General features: G+C 44.3%; 1 protein-coding gene across 3 annotated transcripts in view; it reads right to left on the bottom strand.

The window, feature by feature from the left end:
* Positions 1-20,959, bottom strand: part of ift43 (intraflagellar transport 43 homolog (Chlamydomonas)) — a 101,438-nt gene that overhangs the window by 34,918 nt on the left and 45,561 nt on the right. For all 3 annotated transcript variants that reach the window (XM_078234559.1, XM_078234561.1, XM_078234560.1), the window contains exon 3: positions 20,268-20,332. In XM_078234559.1, the coding sequence (XP_078090685.1) occupies positions 20,268-20,332 (65 nt within the window). The remainder of the gene's footprint in view (positions 1-20,267; positions 20,333-20,959) is intronic.

The following is a 20,959-nucleotide window of genomic DNA, read 5'->3' as shown; positions in this document are numbered from 1 at the left end:
AACATAGAACATTACAGCGCAGTACAGGCCCTTCGGCCCTCGATGTTGCACCGACCTGTGAAACCAATCTAAAGCCCATCTAACCTACACTATTCCAATATCATCCACATGTTTATCCAATGACCATTTAAATGCCCTTAATGTTGGCGAGTCCACTACTGCTGCAGGCAGGGCATTCCATGCCCTTACTACTCTCTGAGTGAAGAACCTACCTCTGACATCTGTCCTATATCTATCACCCCTCAATTTAAAGCTATGTCCCCTCGTGCTATCTATCACCATCTGAGGAAAAAGGCTCTCACTATCCACCCTATCCAATCCTCTGATCATCTTATATGCCTCTATCAAGTCACCTCTTCACCTTCTTCTCTCTAACGAAAACAACCTCAAGTCCCCCAGCCTTTCCTCATAAGACCTTCCCACCATACCAGGCAACAGGAAAAAAGTTTAAAGGGAATATTAGGGGGGGCTTCTTCACGCAGAGAGTGGTGGGAGTGTGGAATGAGCTGCCGGATAAAGTGGTAAATGCGGGGTCACTTTTAACATTTAAGAAAAACTTGGACGGGTTCATGGATGAGAGGGGTGTGGAAGGATATGGTCCAAGTGCGGGTCAGTGGGACTAGGCAAAAAATGGTTCGGCACAGACAAGAAGGGCCAAAAGGCCTGTTTCTGAGCTGTAATTTTCTATGGTTCTATGGTTCTACATCCTAGTAAATCTCCTCTGCACCCTTTCCAATGCTTCCACATCCTTCCTATAATGTGGCGACCAGAACTGCATGCAATACTCCAAGTGCGGCCGCACCAGAGTTTTGTACAGCTGCAACATGACCTCCTGGCTCCGAAACTCAATCCCTCTACCAATAAAAGCTAACACTCCGTATGCCTTCTTAACAACCCCATCAAAGATGTGCGGGTTAGGTTGATTGGCCATGCTAAAAAAATTGCCCTTAGTGTCCTGGGATGCGTGGGTTAGAGGGATTAGTGGGTAAATGTGTAGGGATATGGCGGTAGGGCCTGGGTGGGATTGTGGTCGGTGCAGACTCGATGGGCCGAATGGCCTCTTTCTGTGCTGTAGGGTTTCTAAGAACCTGGGTGCCAACTTTCAGGGATCTATGGACATGGACACCGAGATCTCTCTGTTAATCCACACTACCAAGTATCTTACCATTAGCCCAGTACTCTGTAATCCTGTTACTCCTTCCAAAGTGAATCACCTCACACTTTTCCGCATTGAACTCCATTTGCCACCTCTCAGTCCAGCTCTGCAGCTTATATATGTCCCTCTGTAACCTGCAACAACCTTCCGCACTGTCCACAACTCCACCGACTTTAGTGTCATCCGCAAATTTACTAACCCATCCTTCTACGCCCTCATCCAGGTCATTTATAAAAATGACAAATAGCATTGGCCCCAGAACAGATCCTTGCGGTACACCACTAGTAACTGAACTCCAGGATGAACATTTCCCATCAACCACCACCCTCTGTCTTCTTACAGCTAGCCAATTCCTGATCCAAACCACTAAATCACCCTCAATCCCATGCGTCCATATTTTCTGCAATAGCTTACCGTTGGGAACCTTATCAAACGCTTTACTGAAATCCATATACACTACATCAACTGCTTTACCCTCATCCACCTCTTTGGTCACCTTCTCAAAGAACTCAATAAGGTTTGTGAGGCACGAACTACCCTTCACAAAACCGTGCTGACTATCCCTAATCAAATTATTCCTTTCCAGATGATTATAAATCCTATCTCTTATAATCCTTTCCAAAACCTTGCCCACAACAGAAGTAAGGCTCACTGGTCTATAATTACCAGGGTTGTCCCTACTCCCCTTCTTGAACAAGGGGACAACATTTGCTATCCGCCAATCTTCTGGCACTATTCCTGTAGACAATGACGACATAAAGATCAAAGCCAAAGCTGCAATCTCCTCCCTAGCCTCCCAGAGAATCCTAGGATAAATCCCATCCAGCCCAGGGGACTTATCTATTTTCACACTTTCCAGGATTGCTAACACCTCCTCCTTATTAACCTCAATCCCATCTAGTCCAATAGCCTGTATCTCAGTATTCTCCTCGACAACATTGTCTTTTTTCTGCGTGAATACTGACGAAAAGTATTCATTTACCGCCTCTCCTATCTCTTCGGACTCCATGCACAACTTCCCACTACTGTCCTTGACTGGCCCTAATCTTACCCTAGTCATTCTTTTATTCCTGACATACCTATAGAAAGCTTTAGGGTTTTCCTTGATCCTACATGCCAAAGACTTCTCATGTCCCCTCCTGGCTCTTCTTAACTCTCTCTTTAGGTCCTTCCTGGCTAACTTGTAACTCTCAAGCGCCCGAACTGAGCCTTCACCTCTCATCTTGACCTAAGTCTCCTTCTTCCTCTTCACAAGAGATTCAACTTCTTTAGTAAACCACGGTTCCCTCGCTCGACCACTTCCTCCCTGCCTGACAGGTACATACTTATCAAGGACACGCAGTATCTGTTCCTTGAACAAGCTCCACATTTCAATTGTGCCCATCCCCTGCAGTTTCCTTCCCCAACCTATGCATCCTAAATCTCGCCTAATCGCATCATAATTTCCTTTCCCCCAGTTATAACTCTTGCCCTTTGGTATATACCTATCCCTTTCCATCGCTAAAGTAAACGCAACTGAATTGCGGTCACTATCACCAAAGTGCTCACCTACCTCCAAATCTAACACCTGGTCAGGTTCATTACCCAGTACAAAATCCAATGTGGCCTCGCCTCTTGTTGGCCTATCTACATACTGTGTCAGGAAACCCTCCTGCACACATTGGACAAAAACTGACCCCTCTAAAGTACTCGAACTATAGCTTTTCCAGTCAATATTTGTAAAGTTAAAGTCCCCCATAACAACTACCCTGTTACTTTCGCTCCTATCCAGAATCATCTTTGCAATCCTTTCCTCTACATCTCTGGAACTTTTCGGAGGCCGATAGAAAACTCCCAACAGGGTGACCTCTCCTTTCCTGTTTCTAACCTCAGCCCATACTACCTCAGTAGACGACTCCTCATCAAACGTCCTTTCTGCCACCGTAAGAAGGCAAATGGAATTTTGTCCTTCATTGCGAGAGGGATGGAGTTTAAAAACAGCGAGATTATATTGCAGCTGTATAAGGTGCTGGTGAGGCCACACCTGGAGTACTGTGTACAGTTTTGGTCTCCTTACTTGAGAAAGGATATACTGGCACTGGAGGGGGTACAAAGGAGATTCACTAGGTTGATTCCGGAGTTGAGAGGGTTGGCTTATGAGGAGAGACTGAGTAGACTGGGGCTATACTCATTTGAATTCAGAAGAATGAGGGGAGATCTTATAGAAACATATAACATTATGAGGGGAATAGATAAGATAGAAGCAGGGAAGTTGTTTCCACTGGCGGGTGAAACTAGAACTAAGGGGCATAGCCTCAAAATAAGGGGAAGCAGATTTAGGACTGAGTTGAGGAGGAACTTCTTCACCCAAAGGGTTGTGAATCTGTGGAATTCCCAGCCCAGTGAAGCAGTTGAGGCTACCTCATTGAATATTTTTAAGGAAAGGATAGATAAAGGAATTAAGGGTTATGGTGAGCGGGCGGCTAAGTGGAGCTAAGTCCACAAAAAGATCAGCCATGATCTTATTGAATAGCGGAGCAGACTCGAGGGACCAGATGGCCTACTCCTGCTCCTAGTTCTTATGTTCTTATGTTCTTATTATAAGTCAGAGTTAGCCATGGTGTTATGAGTTGCTTGGAGTAAGAAGGGTGTGTAGAGTGAGAAGAATATTCAGAAACACCGACTGTGATGGCAACAAATAAGGGAGAGAGTGAAATGGGCAAAGAGGCAGGGAGAGAGAGAGAGAATGATTCATGGAGAGAGACAGGAAAAGAGAGATAGAGAAAAAGAGAGTGACAGAAAAAGAGAGGGGGAGATAAAAGAGAATAAGAGAGAGAATGAAAGGGAGACAGAAAGGGAGAGAGACAGAATGAGACAGGAAAAGAGAGGGAGAGAGAAAGAGAGAGACAAGAGGGGGAGAAAGTGAGAGAGCAAGTCAGGTAGACATAAAGAAATAGGGGGAACAGAGAGAGTGAGACAGGGAGAGAATAAGATAAGACGAGAGAGGGGGAGAAACAGAGATAAAGAACAGGATGCGAAAGGACAGTCATGAAGCTGCGAGCTGATAGGGGGGTCACTGTGTGACCATATGTAATTGTATCTTGGTGAGCACCCGACATGGATAGCTGCTCCTTTAAACAATAATGTATTATCTTTCTGGAAAATTACTGGTGACTGTATCTGACAGGACGATGCTGCACCAGTGACTGAGACCCAGAATATCCTTGCAAGGACATCAGGATCTGCCAGGACTAAGCCAATACTGCCCTCTGCTGCACAGTTTCAACAGTTTGTCTGTTAGCAAGGATACCAATTCACTTTTTACTTTCACATTTGAGCAGATCAATGCTCCGAGTATGAAGCAGAAACCAAACCAATTACTCTCACAAAACAGGTAGGAGCCATTCGGTCCATTAGGCCTGTATTACGTCTTTGGCAGAGATTTCCAGTTAGACCGAATGTCCTGCTTTTCTCCCATAATCCCGGAAACCGTCTCCTTCAACTATTTACCCAATTCTCTTTCGAAGCTTACTACAGAAACTGCTTCCACTGCCTTTCAGACAGCACATTCCAGATCAGAACTCACTGCAAAATAAAACCTCTGTATCGATCTGGTTCTTTTACTAATCGTCTTCAGTCTGTGTCCCTCTGGTTGCCATGATGTGGAGATGCCGGAGGTGGACTGGGGTAAACACAGTAAGAAGTCTCACAACACCAGGTTAAAGTCCAACAGGTTTATTTGGTAGCACAAGCCACTAGCTTTCGGAGCGCTGCTCCTTCATCAGGTGAGTGGGAGTTCTGTTCACAAACAGGGCATATAAAGACACAAACTCAATTTACAAAATAATGGTTGGAATGCGAGTCTTTACAGGTAATCAAGTCTTAAAGGTACAGACAATGTGAGTGACAATGTAACTAAAGGATAAGATTTCCCATTTAGAGACATTTATTGTAACAAACAAGCTAAAACCAACATAGATTAAATATTAGTTAAGGTACAACTAACACACTGGATGACAGAAAAGTTATTTTTGCATTAATTAACACCATCGAGATACATCTTACAACACTTTTCACTGTGCCCCACACTTGCGGCAGATTCACAGCATAATAACAATCAGTCCAATGTTACTCCTGGCTCTCCCGGAGTCTCACTTTTCCCAGCCATGCTCGGGAGCAACTTCCCGTGTTCTTCAAAATGCATTCTGCACAGCCTGATTTTCCCAGATCCCACTGCCACCAACAAAGCCCAATCCAGCCACACCTTGTTCCTTAAGTCTCCAAACGGTTGGTTCTGTCTCCTTCTATTCGAACAGAAAACAAATTCTTCCAAGCATCCTGCTTCTCCTCAGAAGTAGTTACTCTGTTTCTCCACACAGCAGTAGTTGCTTTCTCTCCCTGTATGTCTCAAACAGCCCTTTCGCCCTTTCTGTGAGTTATTGTGTCAAGATGCGAAAAATGTCACTTAATTTCATAGGGTTTTGTTTGAGTTTCACCCTATATCAACCAGATCACACAGGCGTGTCTCTGAGCTAATGTACTTCTGGAATGTGTCTTGTAAAGTGCACGTTCATAATAATGTTCTTTTGGAGTTTAACACGATCCTCCTCAGAGCTCACAGCACTAGGTGTTGTCCAGAAATTTTGAAATTGCTGTCTAGGCTGTTAATATTTATCAAGGGGTGGCACGGTGGCTAGCACTGCTGCCTCACAGTGCCAGGGACCTGGATTCAATTCCTGGCCTGGGTCACTGTCTGTGTGGAGTCTGCACATTCTCCCTGTGTCTGCGTGGGTTTCCTCCGGGTGCTCCGGTTTCCTTCCACTGTCCAAAGATGTGCAGGTTACGTGGATTGGTCTTGCTAAATTGGCCCTCGTGTGAGGTGAGGTCCCAGAGGATTGGAGGATAGCAAATGTGGTCCCGTTATTTAAGAAGGGTAGCATGGATAACCCGGGTAATTATAGGCCGGTGAGCTTGACGTCCGTGGTAGGGAAATTGTTGGAAACAATTCTTAGAGATAGGATATATGCGCATTTAGAACTAAATAATCTCATTAGCGATAGACAGCATGGTTTTGTACGAGGGAGGTCATGCCTCACAAATTTGGTTGAGTTTTTTGAGGAGGTGACAAAAACAATTGACAAGGGCCGTGGATGTCGTTTATATGGATTTTAGTAAAGCGTTTGACAAGGTCCCTCATGGCAGGCTGGTGCAAAAGGTTAAATCTCACGGGATAAAAGGTGAGCTAGCTAGATGGGTGGAGAACTGGCTTAGCCATAGAAGACTGAGGGTAGCAGTGGAGGGGTCTTTTTCCGGTTGGAGGTCTGTGACTAGTGGAGTTCCGCAGGGCTCTGTACTGGGACCTCTGCTGTTTGTGACATATATAAATGATTTGGAGGAAGATGTAGCTGGTGTGATCAGTAAGTGTGCGGACGATACAAAGATTGCTGGAGTTGCGGATAGTGATGAACATTGTCAGAGAATACAGCAGGATATAGATAGGCTGGAACATTGGGCGGAGAAATGGCAGATGGAATTTAATCCAGATAAATGCGAAGTGATACATTTCGGTAGATCTAATGTAAGGGGGAGCTATACAATAAATGGCAGAACCATCAGGAGTATAGACACACAGAGGGACCTGGGTGTACAAGTCCACAGATCCTTAAAGGTGGCAGCACAGGTGGTGAAGAAGGCATATGGCATGCTTGCCTTTATTGGACGGGGCATAGAATATAAAAGTTGACATATGATGCTGCGGCTGTATAGAACGTTGGTTAGGCCACATTTGGAATACTGCGTCCAGTTCTGGTCGCCACACTACCAGAAGGACGTGGAGGCTTTGGAGAGAGTACAGAAAAGGTTTACCAGGATGTTGCCTGGTATGGAGGGTCTTAGCTATGAGGAGAGATTGGGTAGACTGGGGATGTTCTCCCTGGAAAGACGGAGGATGAGGGGCGACCTAATAGCGGTGTATAAAATTATGAAGGACATAGATAGGGTGAACAGTGGGAAGCTTTTTCCCAGGTCGGAGGTGACGAACACAAGGGGTCACAGGTTCAAGGTGAGGGGGGCAAGGTTCAACACAGATGTCAGGGGGATGTATTTTACACAGAGGGTGGTGGGGGCCTGGAATGCACTGCCAAGCAAGGCGATTGAGGCGGACACGCTGGGATAGTTTAAGACTTATCTAGATAACCACATGAACAGACTGGGAATAGAGGGATACAAATGAATGATCTAGTTGGGCACATGAGCGGCGCAGGCTTAGTGGGCCAAAGGGCCTGTTCCTGTGCTATATTGTTCTTTGTTCTTTGTTTGTGTCAGGGGGACTAGTCAGGGTAAATGCATGGGATTATGGGGATAGGGGGGAGCGGGGGGGGAGTGATTGTGCTCGGTGCAGATTCGATGGGCCAAATGGCCTCAATCCGCACTGTAGGATTCTATGATTCTAAGAAGAGCAATGGTTCTAACACTGACTCCATGGGAACTTGACTATAAATCTTCCTCCAGTCTGTAAAACAACCATTCACCACTACTCCCTGGTTGCTGTTGCTCAGCCAATTTTATATCCATATTCTCAGTGGCACTTCAATTCCACGAGCTTTACTCTGGCACTCCATCCTTCCGAGCAGAACTGTGACTAGCAAGGGTGATTATCTCAATCCTGTACCACAAGATGCTAAAAGAGCTAGAGTCACAGAGGTTCACAGTATGGAAATAGGCTCTTCATCCCAACTTGTCCATGCCACCCTTTTTTTAACCCCTAAACTAGTCCCAATTGCCCGTATTTGGCCCATATCCCTCGATACCCTTCTTCCCCAAGTAACTGTCTATAAGCTTTTTAAAAGACAAAATTGTACCCGCCTCTACTACTACCTCTGGCAGCTTTCCAGACACTCACCACCCTCAGTGTGAAAAAATTGCCCCTCTGGACACTTTTGTATCTCTCCCCTCTCACCTGAAACCTATGCCCTCTAGTTTTAGACTCCCCTACCTTTGGTAAAAGATGTTGACTATCTAGCTGATCTATGCCTCTCATTATTTTATGGACCTCTATCAGATCATCCCTAAGCTTCCTACACTCCAGGGAAAAAAGTCCCAGTCTATCCAGCCTCTCCTTATAACTCAATCCACCAAGTCCCGGTAGCATCCTAGTAAATCTTTTCTGCACTCTTTTTAGTTTAATAATACCCTTTCTATAATAGGGTGACCAGAACTGTGCACAGTATTCCAAGTGTGGCCTTACCAATGTCTTGTACAACTTCAACAAGACATCCCAACTCCTGTATTCAATGTTCTGACCAATGAAAACCAAGCATGCCGAATGCCTTCTTCACCACTCTGTCCACCTGCCACTCCACTTTCAAGGAGCTATGAACCTGTACCCCTAGATCTCTTTGTTCTGTAACTCTCCCCAATGCCCTACCATTAGCTGAGTAAGTCCTGCCCTGGTTCGATTTACCAAAATGCATTACCTCGCATTTGTCTAAATTAAACTCCATCTGCCATTCGTCAGCCCACTGGCCCAATTGATCAAGATCCCATTGCAATTGGAGATAACTTTCTTTACTGTCCACTATGCCACCAATCTTGGTGTCATCTGCAAACTTACGAACGATGCCTTCTGAATTCTCATCCAAATCATTAATACAAAGGACAAATAACAGTCGACCCAGCACCGATCCCTGAGGCACACCACTGGTCACAGGCCTCCAGTTTGAAAAACAACCCACTACAGCCACCCTCTATCTTCTGCCATCAAGCCAATTGTGTATCCAATTGGCTACCTCATCCTGGATCCTGTAAGATTTAACCTTATGCAACAACCTACCATGCGGTATCTTGTCAAAGGCCTTGCTAAAGTCCATGTAGACAACATCAACTGCACTGCCCTCATCTACCTTCTTGGTTACCCCTTCAAAAAACTCAATCAAATTTGTGAGACATGATTTTCCACTCACAAAGCCATGCTGACTGTCCCTAATCAGTCCTTGTATCTCTAAATGTCTGTAGATCCTGTCTCTCAAAATGCCTTCTTACAACTTACCCACCACAGATGTGAGACTCATTGGCATGTAGTTCCCAGGCTTTTCCCTGCAGACCTTCTCAAACAAAAGTACAGCATTTGCCACCCTCCAATCTTCAGGCACCTCACCTGTAGCTGTCGATGATTCAAATATCTCTGCTAGGGGACTTGCAATTTCCTCCCTAGCCTCCCACAACGTCCTGGGATACACTTCATCAGGCCCCAGGGATTTATCTACCTTGATGCGTTTTAAGACTTCCAGCACCTTCTTCTCTATAATATGTACACTCCTCAAGACATCATTATTTAATTCCCCAAGTTCCCTAACATCCATGCCTTTCTCAACAGTAAATACTGATGAGAAATATTCATTTAGGATCTCGCCCATCTCTTGTGGATCCGCACATAGATGACCATGTTCATCCTTAAGAGGCCCTACTCTCTCCCTAGTTTTTTTTGTTTTTATTCCACTTCAATCAAATCAAGTCCAATTCAGAGTCTCAACAAGTTGAGACATTCCCGATCCAAGCTGACAAGACAGGGCTCTCACCTCCTGTCTTGGGCTTGATCTACATGATCCAAGCTGATTGGAGTCGGCATAGTTCCTCCTCCAAGGCTTGATCTCATTTGCATCTTAGCTAAAAGACCGAGATGCCGCTTTTAAAAACTGCTTCAAATGAAGCTAAAATGTAACCTAATGACTTCAACCAAGTACAGCATGTCGATACTACACTTGATCTCCCTAGTTACTCTTTTGCCCTTTATGTATTTGTAGAAGCTCCTTGGATTCTCCTTTGCCTTATCTGCCAAAACAATCTCGTGTCCCCTTTTTGTCCTCCTGATTTCTCTCTTAACTCTACTCCTACACCCTCTATACTCTTCAAGCCCAGAATTACCAAATGACGCTAAAGTGTTAGGTCTTTATATTTTAGAGCTTGGGGTCATTTTCGAGTATATGGTGATGAAGTGAAGCAACGGTGTTTGGAAAAAGTTTGTTTCAACTCTAATGAGTTAGGGAGGACTAGGCCTCACAATCTCATTACTCAAGGCTTAAACTAGATGAGATGCTGCAGGTTTCCCCAGGGAATGTAGATCCTTGGAACATTGTTGACTTGTGCTTTGAACGCTGACTTGCCGAATTCCATTAAGAGAGCTGAATTTATTTTAAGCTAACAAGGGCGGCACGGTGGCACAGTGGTTAGCACTGCTGTCTCACAGCGCCAGGGACCTGGGTTTGATTCCCGGCTTGGTTCACTGTCTGTGTGGAGTTTGCACATTCTCCCCGTGTCTGCATGGGTTTCCTCCAGGTGCTCTAGTTTCCTCCCAGTCTAAAGATGTGCAGGTTAGGTGCATTGGCCATGCTAAATTGCCCCTTAGTGTCCCAGGATGCATAGGTTAGAGAGATTAGTGGGGTAAATATGTGGGGTTATGGAGATAAGGCCTAAGTGGGATTGTTGTCGGTGTGGACTCAATGGGCCGAACGGCCGCCTTCTGCACTGTGGGGTTTCTGTGATTCTCCCACTAAATCTCTCTCCAGCCACCTGTCCACTCCTCCAGCCCAGGCTCTCCCCTCCACTCCTGATCCTTACTGGAATATGGATCCCAGGAGCATCAATCAAAGTTCCATACTCCCATCCAAGTGGCCATTCTCCCTGCCCAAGTACAGCAAATATCAGCGATATACTAACCCACAGGAAGCAGCAAAGCTGAGGCTGACAGTGCACTCACTGACATGGGCATTGGCCCGCAGTGCTAGCGGGAGGCGTGTTTAAGTGTAGATGTATCAGATGGAAGGAGATAATCAGTTTTTAAGATTAAATATATATACATGTTCACACGTTAAAAACCAATTGTCTGCAATGATGGCACAGGCTGAGGTGTGAACACCGCAGAGAACTAATGGCCATTCATGTGTGCAATGTCCAGAGAGTAATGAACAATCTCAGTCGCCAATGACTGCACAGCAAATGACAACAATCAATCTCACCACAAAATCTGCTTACATTGTAACAGTGTACAAAACATGTTGACATGTGGGATCCACATTTAGCCAATCTCATTAAACCTAGAAAAGAAACAGACATTGGAGCTTTTGGGAACTTTGCTGAGGTTAGCATCAATAATCAGAAGATGTGCTTGCAATTTTCTGTAGAAATCATTGGAATGAGAATATCATCAATGAGATCTCAGTCGCTGCATGCACGGGCTTGTGTTTTGTTGTCTCATTGACTTGGTTTAACAAAGAGTGTTACTCAGACTTTTCCTGTGTCCCCCAAATCTCAATCTTAACAATATTCCGAATAAACCGACATCAGGGTAATGTATTAGTATACAGTTAAAAGTATTGTTTCTTGCGCGCTATACAGACAAAGCATACCGTTCATAGAGAAGGAAAGGAGAGAGTGCAGAATGTAGTGTTACAGTCATAGCTAGGGTGTAGAGAAAGATCAACTTAATGCAAGGTAATTCCATTCAAAAGTCTGACGGCAGCAGGGAAGAAGCTGTTCTTGAGTCGGTTGGTACGTGACCTCAGACTTTTGCATCTTTTTCCCAAAGGAAAGTGGTGGAAGAGAGAATGTCCAGGGTGCGTGGGGTCCTTAATTATGCTGGCTGCTATGCCAAGGCAGCAGGAAGTGTAGACAGAGTCAACGGATGGGAGGTTGGTTTGCGTGATGGATTGGGCTACATTCACGACCTTTTGTAGTTTCTTGCGGTCTTGGGCAGAGCAGGAGCCATACCAAGCTGTGATACAACCAGAAAGAATGCTTTCTATGGTGCATCTGTAAAAATTGGTGAGAATCGTAGCTGACATGCCAAATTTCCTTAGTCTTCTGAGAAAGCAGAGGCGTTGGTGGGCTTTCTTAACTATAGTGTCAGCACGGGGGGACCAGGACAGGTTGTTGGAGATCTGGACACCTAAAAACTTGAAGCTCTCAACATGTTCTACTTCGTCCCGGTTGATGTAGACAGGGGCATGTTCTCCTTTACGCTTCCTGAGGTTGATGACAATCTCCTTCATTTTGTTGACATTGAGGGAGAGATTATTGTTGCCGCACCAGTTCACCACATTCTCTATCTCATTCCTGTTCTCTGTCTCGTCATTGTTTGAGATCCGACCCACGACGGTGGTGTCGTCAGCAAACTTGAAAATCGAATTGGAGGGGAATTTGGCCGCACAGTCATAGGTGTACAAGGAGTATAGTAAGGGGCAGAGAACACGGCCTTGTGAAGGCTGAGCTGTAGTCAATAAATAGGAGTCTGACACAGGTGTCCTTGTTACCTACGTGTTCCAGGGTTGAGTGCAGGGCCAGGGAAATGGCATTTGCTGTGGACATGTTGCGGCGGTAGGCAAACTGTAGTGGATCCAGGTAGTCTGGGAGGCTGGAACTGCTTATCACAGCAGTTTTTGTCGTTCCTTATGGTCTTGGGCAGAGCAGGAGCCATACCAAGCTGTGATACAACCAGAAAGAACGCTTTCTAAGATGCATCTGTAAAAGTTGATGAGAGTCGTAGCTGACATGCCAAATTCCCTTAGTCTTCTGAGAAAGTAGAGGCGTTGGTGGGCTTTCTTAACTATAGTGCCGGCATGGGGGAGACCAGGACAGGTTGTTGGTGATCTGGACACCTAAAAACCTGAAGCTCTCGACACTTTCTACTTCATCCCGGTTGATGTAGACAGGGGCATGTTCTCCTTTACGCTTCCTGATGTCGATGACAATCTCCTTCGTTTTGTTGACATTGAGGGAGAGATTATTGTCATCGCACCAGTTCACCAGATTCTCTATTTCATTCCTGTACTCGGTTTCATCAGTGTTTGAGATCCGACCCACTACGGTGGTGTCATCAGCAAACTTAAAAAACGAATTGGAGGGGAATTTGGCCACACAGTCATAGGTGTATAAGGAGTATAGTAGGGGGCAGAGAACACAGCCTTGTGGGGCACCGGTGTTGAGGATGATCGTGGAGGAGGTGTTGTTGCCAATCCTTACTGATTGTGGTCTGTGAGTTAGGAAGTTCAGGATCCAGTCACAGAGGGGGGTGCCGAGGCCCAGGCCACGGAGTTTAGAGATGAGTTTCGTCGGAATAATAGTGTTGAAAGCTGAGCTGTAGTCAATAAATAGGAGTCTGACATAGGTGTCTTTAGTTCCAGGGTTGAGTGCAAGGCCAGGGAGATGGCATCTGCTGTGGACCTGTTGCGGCGGTAGGCGAACTGTAATGGTTCCACGCAGTCCGGGAGGCTGGGATTGATTCGTGCCATGACTAACCTTTCGAAGCACTTCACAATGATGGATGTCAGAGCCACCGGATGATAGTCATTAAGGCACGCTGCTTGGCTTTTCTTTGATGCTGAGTTGATGGTCGTCTCCTTGAAGCAGATAGGGACCTCAGATTGTTGTAAAGAGAGGTTGAAGATGTCTGCGAATACCCCTGCCAGCAGGATCTGAGCGCTCGTCCGGGTACCCCATCCGGGCCAGTCGCTTTCCGTGGGTTGACCTTCGAGAAAGCTGCTCTGACATCTGCAATGGTGACCCCAGATACAGGTTCATCCAAAGCTTTGGAATCTTTCTTTCTACGAGTTCCAAGTCTCACAATCTTCATCAAATACATCCATGGCACTACCTTTTTCTCAAACTTTTGGTTATTGGCTCCCAGGTTAGTACTTTATTCAATCATAGGGTTTACAGCCCAACTTGTCCATGCCGTCCTTTTTTTAAAACCCTGAAGCTAGTCCCAATTGCCGCATTTGGCCCATATCCCTCTATACCCATCTCACCCATGTGACTGTCTAAACGCTTTTTAAAAGACAAAATTGTACCCGCCTCTACTACTACCTCTGGCAGCTTGTTCCAGACACTCACCACCCTCTGTGGGAAAAAATTGCCCCTCTGGACCCTTTCATATCTCTCCCCTCTCACCTTAAACCTATGCCCTCTAGTTTTAGACTCCCCTACCTTTGGGAACAGATATTGACTATCTAGCTGAACTATGCCCCTCATTATTTTATGGACCTCTATAAGGTCACCCCTCAGCCTCCTACGCTCCAGAGAAAAAAGTCCCAGTCTATCCAGCCTCTCCTTATAACTCAGTCTTACCCCTCTCCCTCACACATTGCAAAAGAGTACCCTAGCTAACAATGCCACAGTTTCCCTTTTCCGGAAACTTTTCCTTTCTTCTGAGTAGTAGCTTCTCTTTAAGATCTCAGAGTTTTTTGCTTCTGTGAATCACCGTTCCCGTAGCCCATTTCACTTCTCCTTGTGCGCACTCTCCACAGCTTGGAATTCTACCCATCTTATTGATCGGCAAGTAAGTTTAACCTTTCTTTCTTGCTTACTCACGGTTTCCTTTCCTGTCTGAACCTTTTTGTATAGGAGGTTTCTTTCCCTTGTCTTTGATTTACTTTTCAATCTAAAGCGCTGGGTTTCATTTTCTTTATATCCAGTGAAAAAAACTTTTATCTGACTCGCGTTGCCAATTTCTTCTTTGCTACATATCAACCAGTAACTGTACAAAGAAGGAAAGTAATGAGGTGCCACACTAATGGGTTGTAGTTTAACATGATGCAGGTTATTAAGAAGGTGTTGTTTATTCCAAGTCTAAGATGGAAAAGCCATAAAAGCCCCCCAATCTCTCTGCTATCATCACTACAGGTCCATGTGACGTGTTACAAGAAGAGTTGCTATCACTTTAAATATGTTATAAATATGATCATGGCTGATCTTCTGCCTCAATTCCACTTTCCTGTCCTCTCTTCATAATTCCTTGGTTCCAAGAGATCAAACGTCCATCAAACTCAATCTCCAATGTGTTCAGTGATGGCGCATTCGGAACTCTCTGGGGGAGAGGATTCCAAAGATTCAGATCCCTTTGAGTGAAGATATTTCTCCTCATAGCCCTAAATGATTGGCCCCTTACCCTGAGACTGTACTCCTGGGTTTTAGATTCCACAGCCGGGGAAACAACCTCTCAGTGTACACCCTATCAAAGTCCTTCAGAGTCTTGGAGATTTCAATGAGATCAGGTCTCATTTTCCCAAACTCCAGAGAGTACAGACCCAATTTACTCAGTTTCTCATCCCAGGAACCAACCTAGTGAACCTTCACTGTGCCACATCCAATGGAGATATAGGCCGGGGATTCTCCCAAAATAATTCTAAGTGCCGAATGCACTTAAAAACTGGAGTAACTCATGCTGTTTTTTTTTAAGCGGGATTTTCAAAATGAATCTCCAACATTGTGCATCACAGATTCACGCTGAAAATCCAGAGGCACGGCCTGTTCCCGCTGGAGAGGCCGGCAGCATAGCACTGAGTGGGCGACTGCGCATGCACCCACCTGTCACAGCAAAGATCGGCACATGCACAATCGGCCCGCACTGCCGGCCTCCCAGTCTCCGGGACAGTCCCTTCCCTCCCTCTGCCACTGATCCCCATGCAGAGTGGCAGTGGGACCCCCCACCCCACCGATCTCCTCCCACTAGGTCCTGCCCCCTCCGATCCCATCTCCTTGGCACTGCCCAATTCCTGGTGGGCTAGTGCAGCGCAGCGGGCTTGGAGAATTGCCCACATGTTCTTTCTTACACATGGAGACCAAAACTGCGCATGTATTCCAGATGTGATCTCACTGAAGCCCTGTACAATTTTAGCCATAATGTGGTTGACGCTGAACTGCCCTCTCAAAATGGTCAAGTGAGACAATCAGTTCAAGGACAATTCGGGATGTCAGCAATACCAAATCCATGAAAGAATAATTTTAAAAACATGATCTGTAGTGAATGTAAATACTCTCGGCCACTTCAAATGGGTGAACTTATTAGACTTCAAGTGGGTAGAAACACCTTTGCCTTCAAAGTTTATTTATTTATCAGTCACAGGTAGGCTCACATTAACACTGCAATGAAGTGACTGTGAAAATCCCCTCGTTTGTTCCATTTGTTTACATTCTAAAACACCATTCCCTAGCTCTCAATTTAATCACTCTGTCAGGATGAACCAGGCTGTTCTGACCAGGAAAAGCTACATACGATCATTGCCATGGCATTTTAGGTCACTCCCATGAGTGTAGAAGAGACGACAGGGGTGTATTTATTCGTGCACAGGATTGACACTGTCTCACATTTTCTTCAATCTGAGCATCCAGGCCCGGCCACCAGTAATTACTGTGTGCTAATTCCTCCATTCAGACTGCACTAGGATCTCTTTAATATCGTTGTTAAAGAACTCTTCCCCGCAGATGAGGAGGAATGATCACTCGGATTCCCCACAACAGATACCCAGACTGGACGGTGAACTCAAGCTTTCTTGACATACATGGTTTCATATCAGGATGTGGACAATGTGTTCCAGTTATCGTTCCATTCAATACCACATCCATCACCTTCCCCTCACAGGGTCATTTCTAGTATGGCTCTGAACTGGAGAAGCTGTCACAAATGATCTACTAGTAAAAAATAAAAAATATTACAAAGCTAGTTGGTGGCATCTGCTCAGTCGGTAAACATAAGCGTGATACTGCACCAGCATGATAAACCAGCAAACAAATCTTCAACTGAAGAAAGCGGATACTGACCAGCGCACAACACTGGATTTATTGTTGTTTCAAAATCACCATAAATACAAACCGAACCATCTGGTTTCATTCACTTCAACTCCCTTTATTGAGTCAAGTGTCTCTTCGAATACACTCTTAATTGTCCAGAAGGTGCAGTAGGTCCGTTTTGACATCGGCCAATCCATTGACAGCACTCCAGTTAAGCTTTATCTTCTCCAGCCATGATCTCCCAAACAGAGCTGGAAAATTACCACGGACCACACGGATAGAGAACTCCAGTTTGTCCACTCAACTCTACATTGACCATGATGTCATGTTTTAACAGCGCAATCTCTTCCGTGTATGATCTTAAAATCACATCAGCTGGTTTTAAAGGAAGATGCTTCAGTTTTTGTTGGAATGTAGTCTCAGGAATTAAAGATACAGCAGCTCCAGTATCAACCTCCATCCTAATAGATTGTCCATTTAACATTGGAATCACCCAGAATCTATCTGATTCACCCTGTATGATAAGATAGTTAGTTGGAGCTCTTCATCACAGCATTGGACATTCTCGTCTCACAGTCATCATTCTTTTCTTCCAGGTTGTAAATTCTTTGTGTAGAATGCAACTTGTTCTTCTTCTTGAAGATATCCAGATTCTTCTTCTGAATATTCTTCCCAAGGGAAGCTGGTCTAGCCCCAACAAGCTTTTCCAATGTGACTCATTGTGCTACAACCTTGCTCCAGCATTCACTCGCTGAATGGCCCATTACGGGACATCTGTGACATGCTTGTTGCTGTTTTGAATTCTTATGGGCAGTACTTCATTCCTGAACCAAATTGTGAAGCCTCTTTAGCAGCCAGTTCCATCGACATTGCGATTTCTACTGCTGTCTTTAAAGTCAAAGCATGTTGAGTAAGCAATCTTCTTTGGATAGCCTCATTTTGGAGACCACAAACTAGACAATCTCGAAGAGAATCTTCTAACAACTCACCAAATTCACAATGCTGTGCCAACCTGTTTAAAGTTTCCACAAACTGAACAATGCTTTCGCCTCCCACTTGAGTCCTTGGGTGAAACTGGAGCCACTCCATGATGATCATTAGCTTTGGAGAGTAATGCTCTTCAAGGATCTCCATTGGAAGGATCTATAGATCCTAATTGTCCCACCATTTCTCCAGCTGGCTCTGGCAACTGAAGACTGATCAGTATATTTATTTTGTTTTACTGTCTCCTCAATACTCCCCTTTAAACTCTGGAGATCAGTGACTTGGTGTATTTTTTTCTAAACGACCCCAGCCATACAGCAAAGCATTCCTTTTCAAATATGTCAGATACTGCCTGGAATCCCACCGTCTCTGATCGGAAAAACCCGCTCTTTTAAAACCACACAGATTTCTTTTTTCTTACTTGCTCTTCCTGCACTGACCCTTAAGTTGTTAATCCTTTTGTTGATTTTCCTAACCTTCTAATATTCAAAGTGTGAGGACCCACAGTGATTTATTTCTACTTTAGGATCCTTTCCCAATGTTCTCAATGAAACAAAATCCCCATACGTCGCTAATTTTCTTTTTGAAACGTCTTAACCTATGTTAGGGGTTGTGGATTTTAAACAAAAAGAAAAAGATGTGGTTGGCACGCGTAGATTCACACTAACAACAACAGATTTATTGAAAGAGTTGTTGTCTGTACAGAGAACAAACTGAAACTAAAAGCAGGAGCCTCTGAAGCAGCCCAATCACACCAACATCAAATCATATGACCTGTTCTTAAAGCAATCATGCAACTATTTAAATATATAACAATAATATTAATGGTTTATATCTTCATAAATCATTTCGGACTGAGATGAGGAGAAATTTCTTCACCTAGCGTGGCGAACCTGTGGAATTCTCTACCACAGAAAACAGTTAAGAGAAAAATATTGTATGTTTTCAAGAAGGAGCTAGATATAGCTCTTGGGGCTAATGGGATCAAAGGACATGGGGGGAAAGAGGGAACAGCTTACTGAGATGGATGATCAGCCATGATCATAATGAATGACAGAGCAGGCTCGAAGGGCCGAATGGCCTATTCTTGCTCTAATTTATATGTTTCTATGTTAATCATCACCAGCTCCACAACCCTCCATGACCTCTGCAAACTTAGAAATATTACTCTCTGCATCTTCATTTAGGTCATCAATATTTATTGCTATTTGCCAAGGCCCCAGCACTGATCCTTGCAGCACTCCACTCATTACATCTTGTCAGTTTGAAAATTCTACATTTATCACTGCAGTTTGTTACCTGTCCTTTAACCAATCTTTAATCTACGCCGTTATAATTCAGGTCAGAAATTCCAAAGTGTTTTATGAAGTCCACCTGGATTGTAAGTTTTGTAATTTGAATTTGGCTAGGGTAAGCAAGAGATGCTTCACTTCAGGTATGATTCAAATGACCCACTCGGGAGTTTTTATCAAACAAAGTTTATTTAAGAATATAGTCAATATGTATGGAAAGAAAATTAGCGATAATGTTTATCAATTACAAACAAACAAAACAATCACGATAATGTGTAACAAAATATATTTAAAATGTTCCAATTAAACAAAACTTTCCATAGAAATAAAACCCTTTCCACAGGTTTAACACAGCAAGCAATACTGGGACTGAATCCTTTGGATGAATGCTGCAGTTCTCTTGATACACATACAGACAAGCTTGGAGTCAGAACAATTCCCCGAACACCAGGGAGAGACTCTGGTTGAGCCACCAACAGCAGATTCTCTACTCCAGGAAGGCAAGAAGCCTTACTTTCAGCTAACCAGCAGAATTTCCAAAACCAGGGAGAGAGAAACACTTATTTTCAGCTTGATGTCCCTTCTAAACTAAAACTGCTGCCAGCCAAAACAAAAAATGAAACCTTAAAGGGAAACAAACTGTCCAAAACACATGTCCTTCCTCCTAACAATGTAGGATCATAAAAGATCCCAGAGTAAAAATAAACAATCTCCATTTAAGAAGCAATAAAAGGATTTCTACAGACAACTCGGCATCACTGAGAATTGCACAGAACATGACTTTAAAAAAATCTCTTAAAGGTACACTTATGTCACAATGCTAATATATTACTCCCAACTCAACAAGAGTTATGGGAATAGGGTGTGGAGGTGGGCCTGGTTGAGATGTTCTTTTGCAGAGTTGGTGCAAACTTGATGGGCTGAATGGCCTCCTTCTGCACTGTAGGGATTCTATGAGACCACGTCATGTGTATTCTTAACTCTTTATGTGGTACTTTACTGAATGTCTATTGGAAATCCGGGTATATCTCCTGTCTTCCCTTTAATTACTCTACTAATTACATCCTCCATAAATGCTAATAAATTTGTTAACTGTGGTTTCCCTTCATAAAACCATCTTGACTTTGTCTGACTATACTGTGATTTTCTAAGTGCCTTGTTAAGCCTTTCAGAATTATCAATTCTGGCAATTTTCTGTCAACTGATGTCAGGAGTCAAAGCCAGATCTATACGGTTCAGCAAAACTATTCACACTGGAGGAAGAGCCCTTTAAAATCCTTGTACTTGGCACTTACTTGGATGAGCGAGGGGTGTCATCTGCCCATCCACCCTGCCGGCGTGCAGGTTTACTCGAGGGACCCTGCAACAAATGCAAAGTGGTTTCATTAGCAGAGTTTCCCACCACCAGAACACAGTGCAGCAAGAATCAGTGTGTGTGTAACTGTACCCCGGGAGAGTCAGTATGTGTGTAACTGTACCCCGGGAGAGTCAGTATGTGTGTGACTGTACCCTAGGAGAGTCAATGCGTGAGAACCCCAGTGAAAATGTGTCAGTGAGTAAGTGATTTGATTTATTATTGTCACATGTATTGGGATACAGTGGAAAGCATTGTTAATCATGGGCAATACTGACAAAGCATACCGTTCATAGAGTCCAACAGGTTTATTTGGTAGCATGAGCTTCCAGAGCGCTGCTCCTGATGAAAGCTTGTGATTACAAATAAACCTGTTGGACTTTAACCTGGTGTTGTGAGACTACTTACTGTGCCCACCCCAGTCCAACACCGGACTCTCCCCATCATGTTCATAAAGTACATAGGGGAGAAGAAAAGGAGAGGGTGCAAAATGTAGTGTTACAGTGATAGATAGGGTGTACAGAAAGATCAACTTAATATAAGGTAGGTCCATTCAAAAGTCTGATGGCAGCAGGGAAGAAGTTGTTCTTGAGTCGGCTGGTATGTGAATTGACTTCAGTATCTTTTGCCTGA

This window comes from Mustelus asterias, chromosome 18, assembly GCF_964213995.1.
Source record: "Mustelus asterias chromosome 18, sMusAst1.hap1.1, whole genome shotgun sequence".
In the NCBI taxonomy this organism is placed as follows: Eukaryota; Metazoa; Chordata; class Chondrichthyes; order Carcharhiniformes; family Triakidae; genus Mustelus; species Mustelus asterias.
The sequence above is the reverse complement of the archived record's forward strand: the minus strand, read 5'-3'. Positions and strand labels throughout refer to the sequence as shown.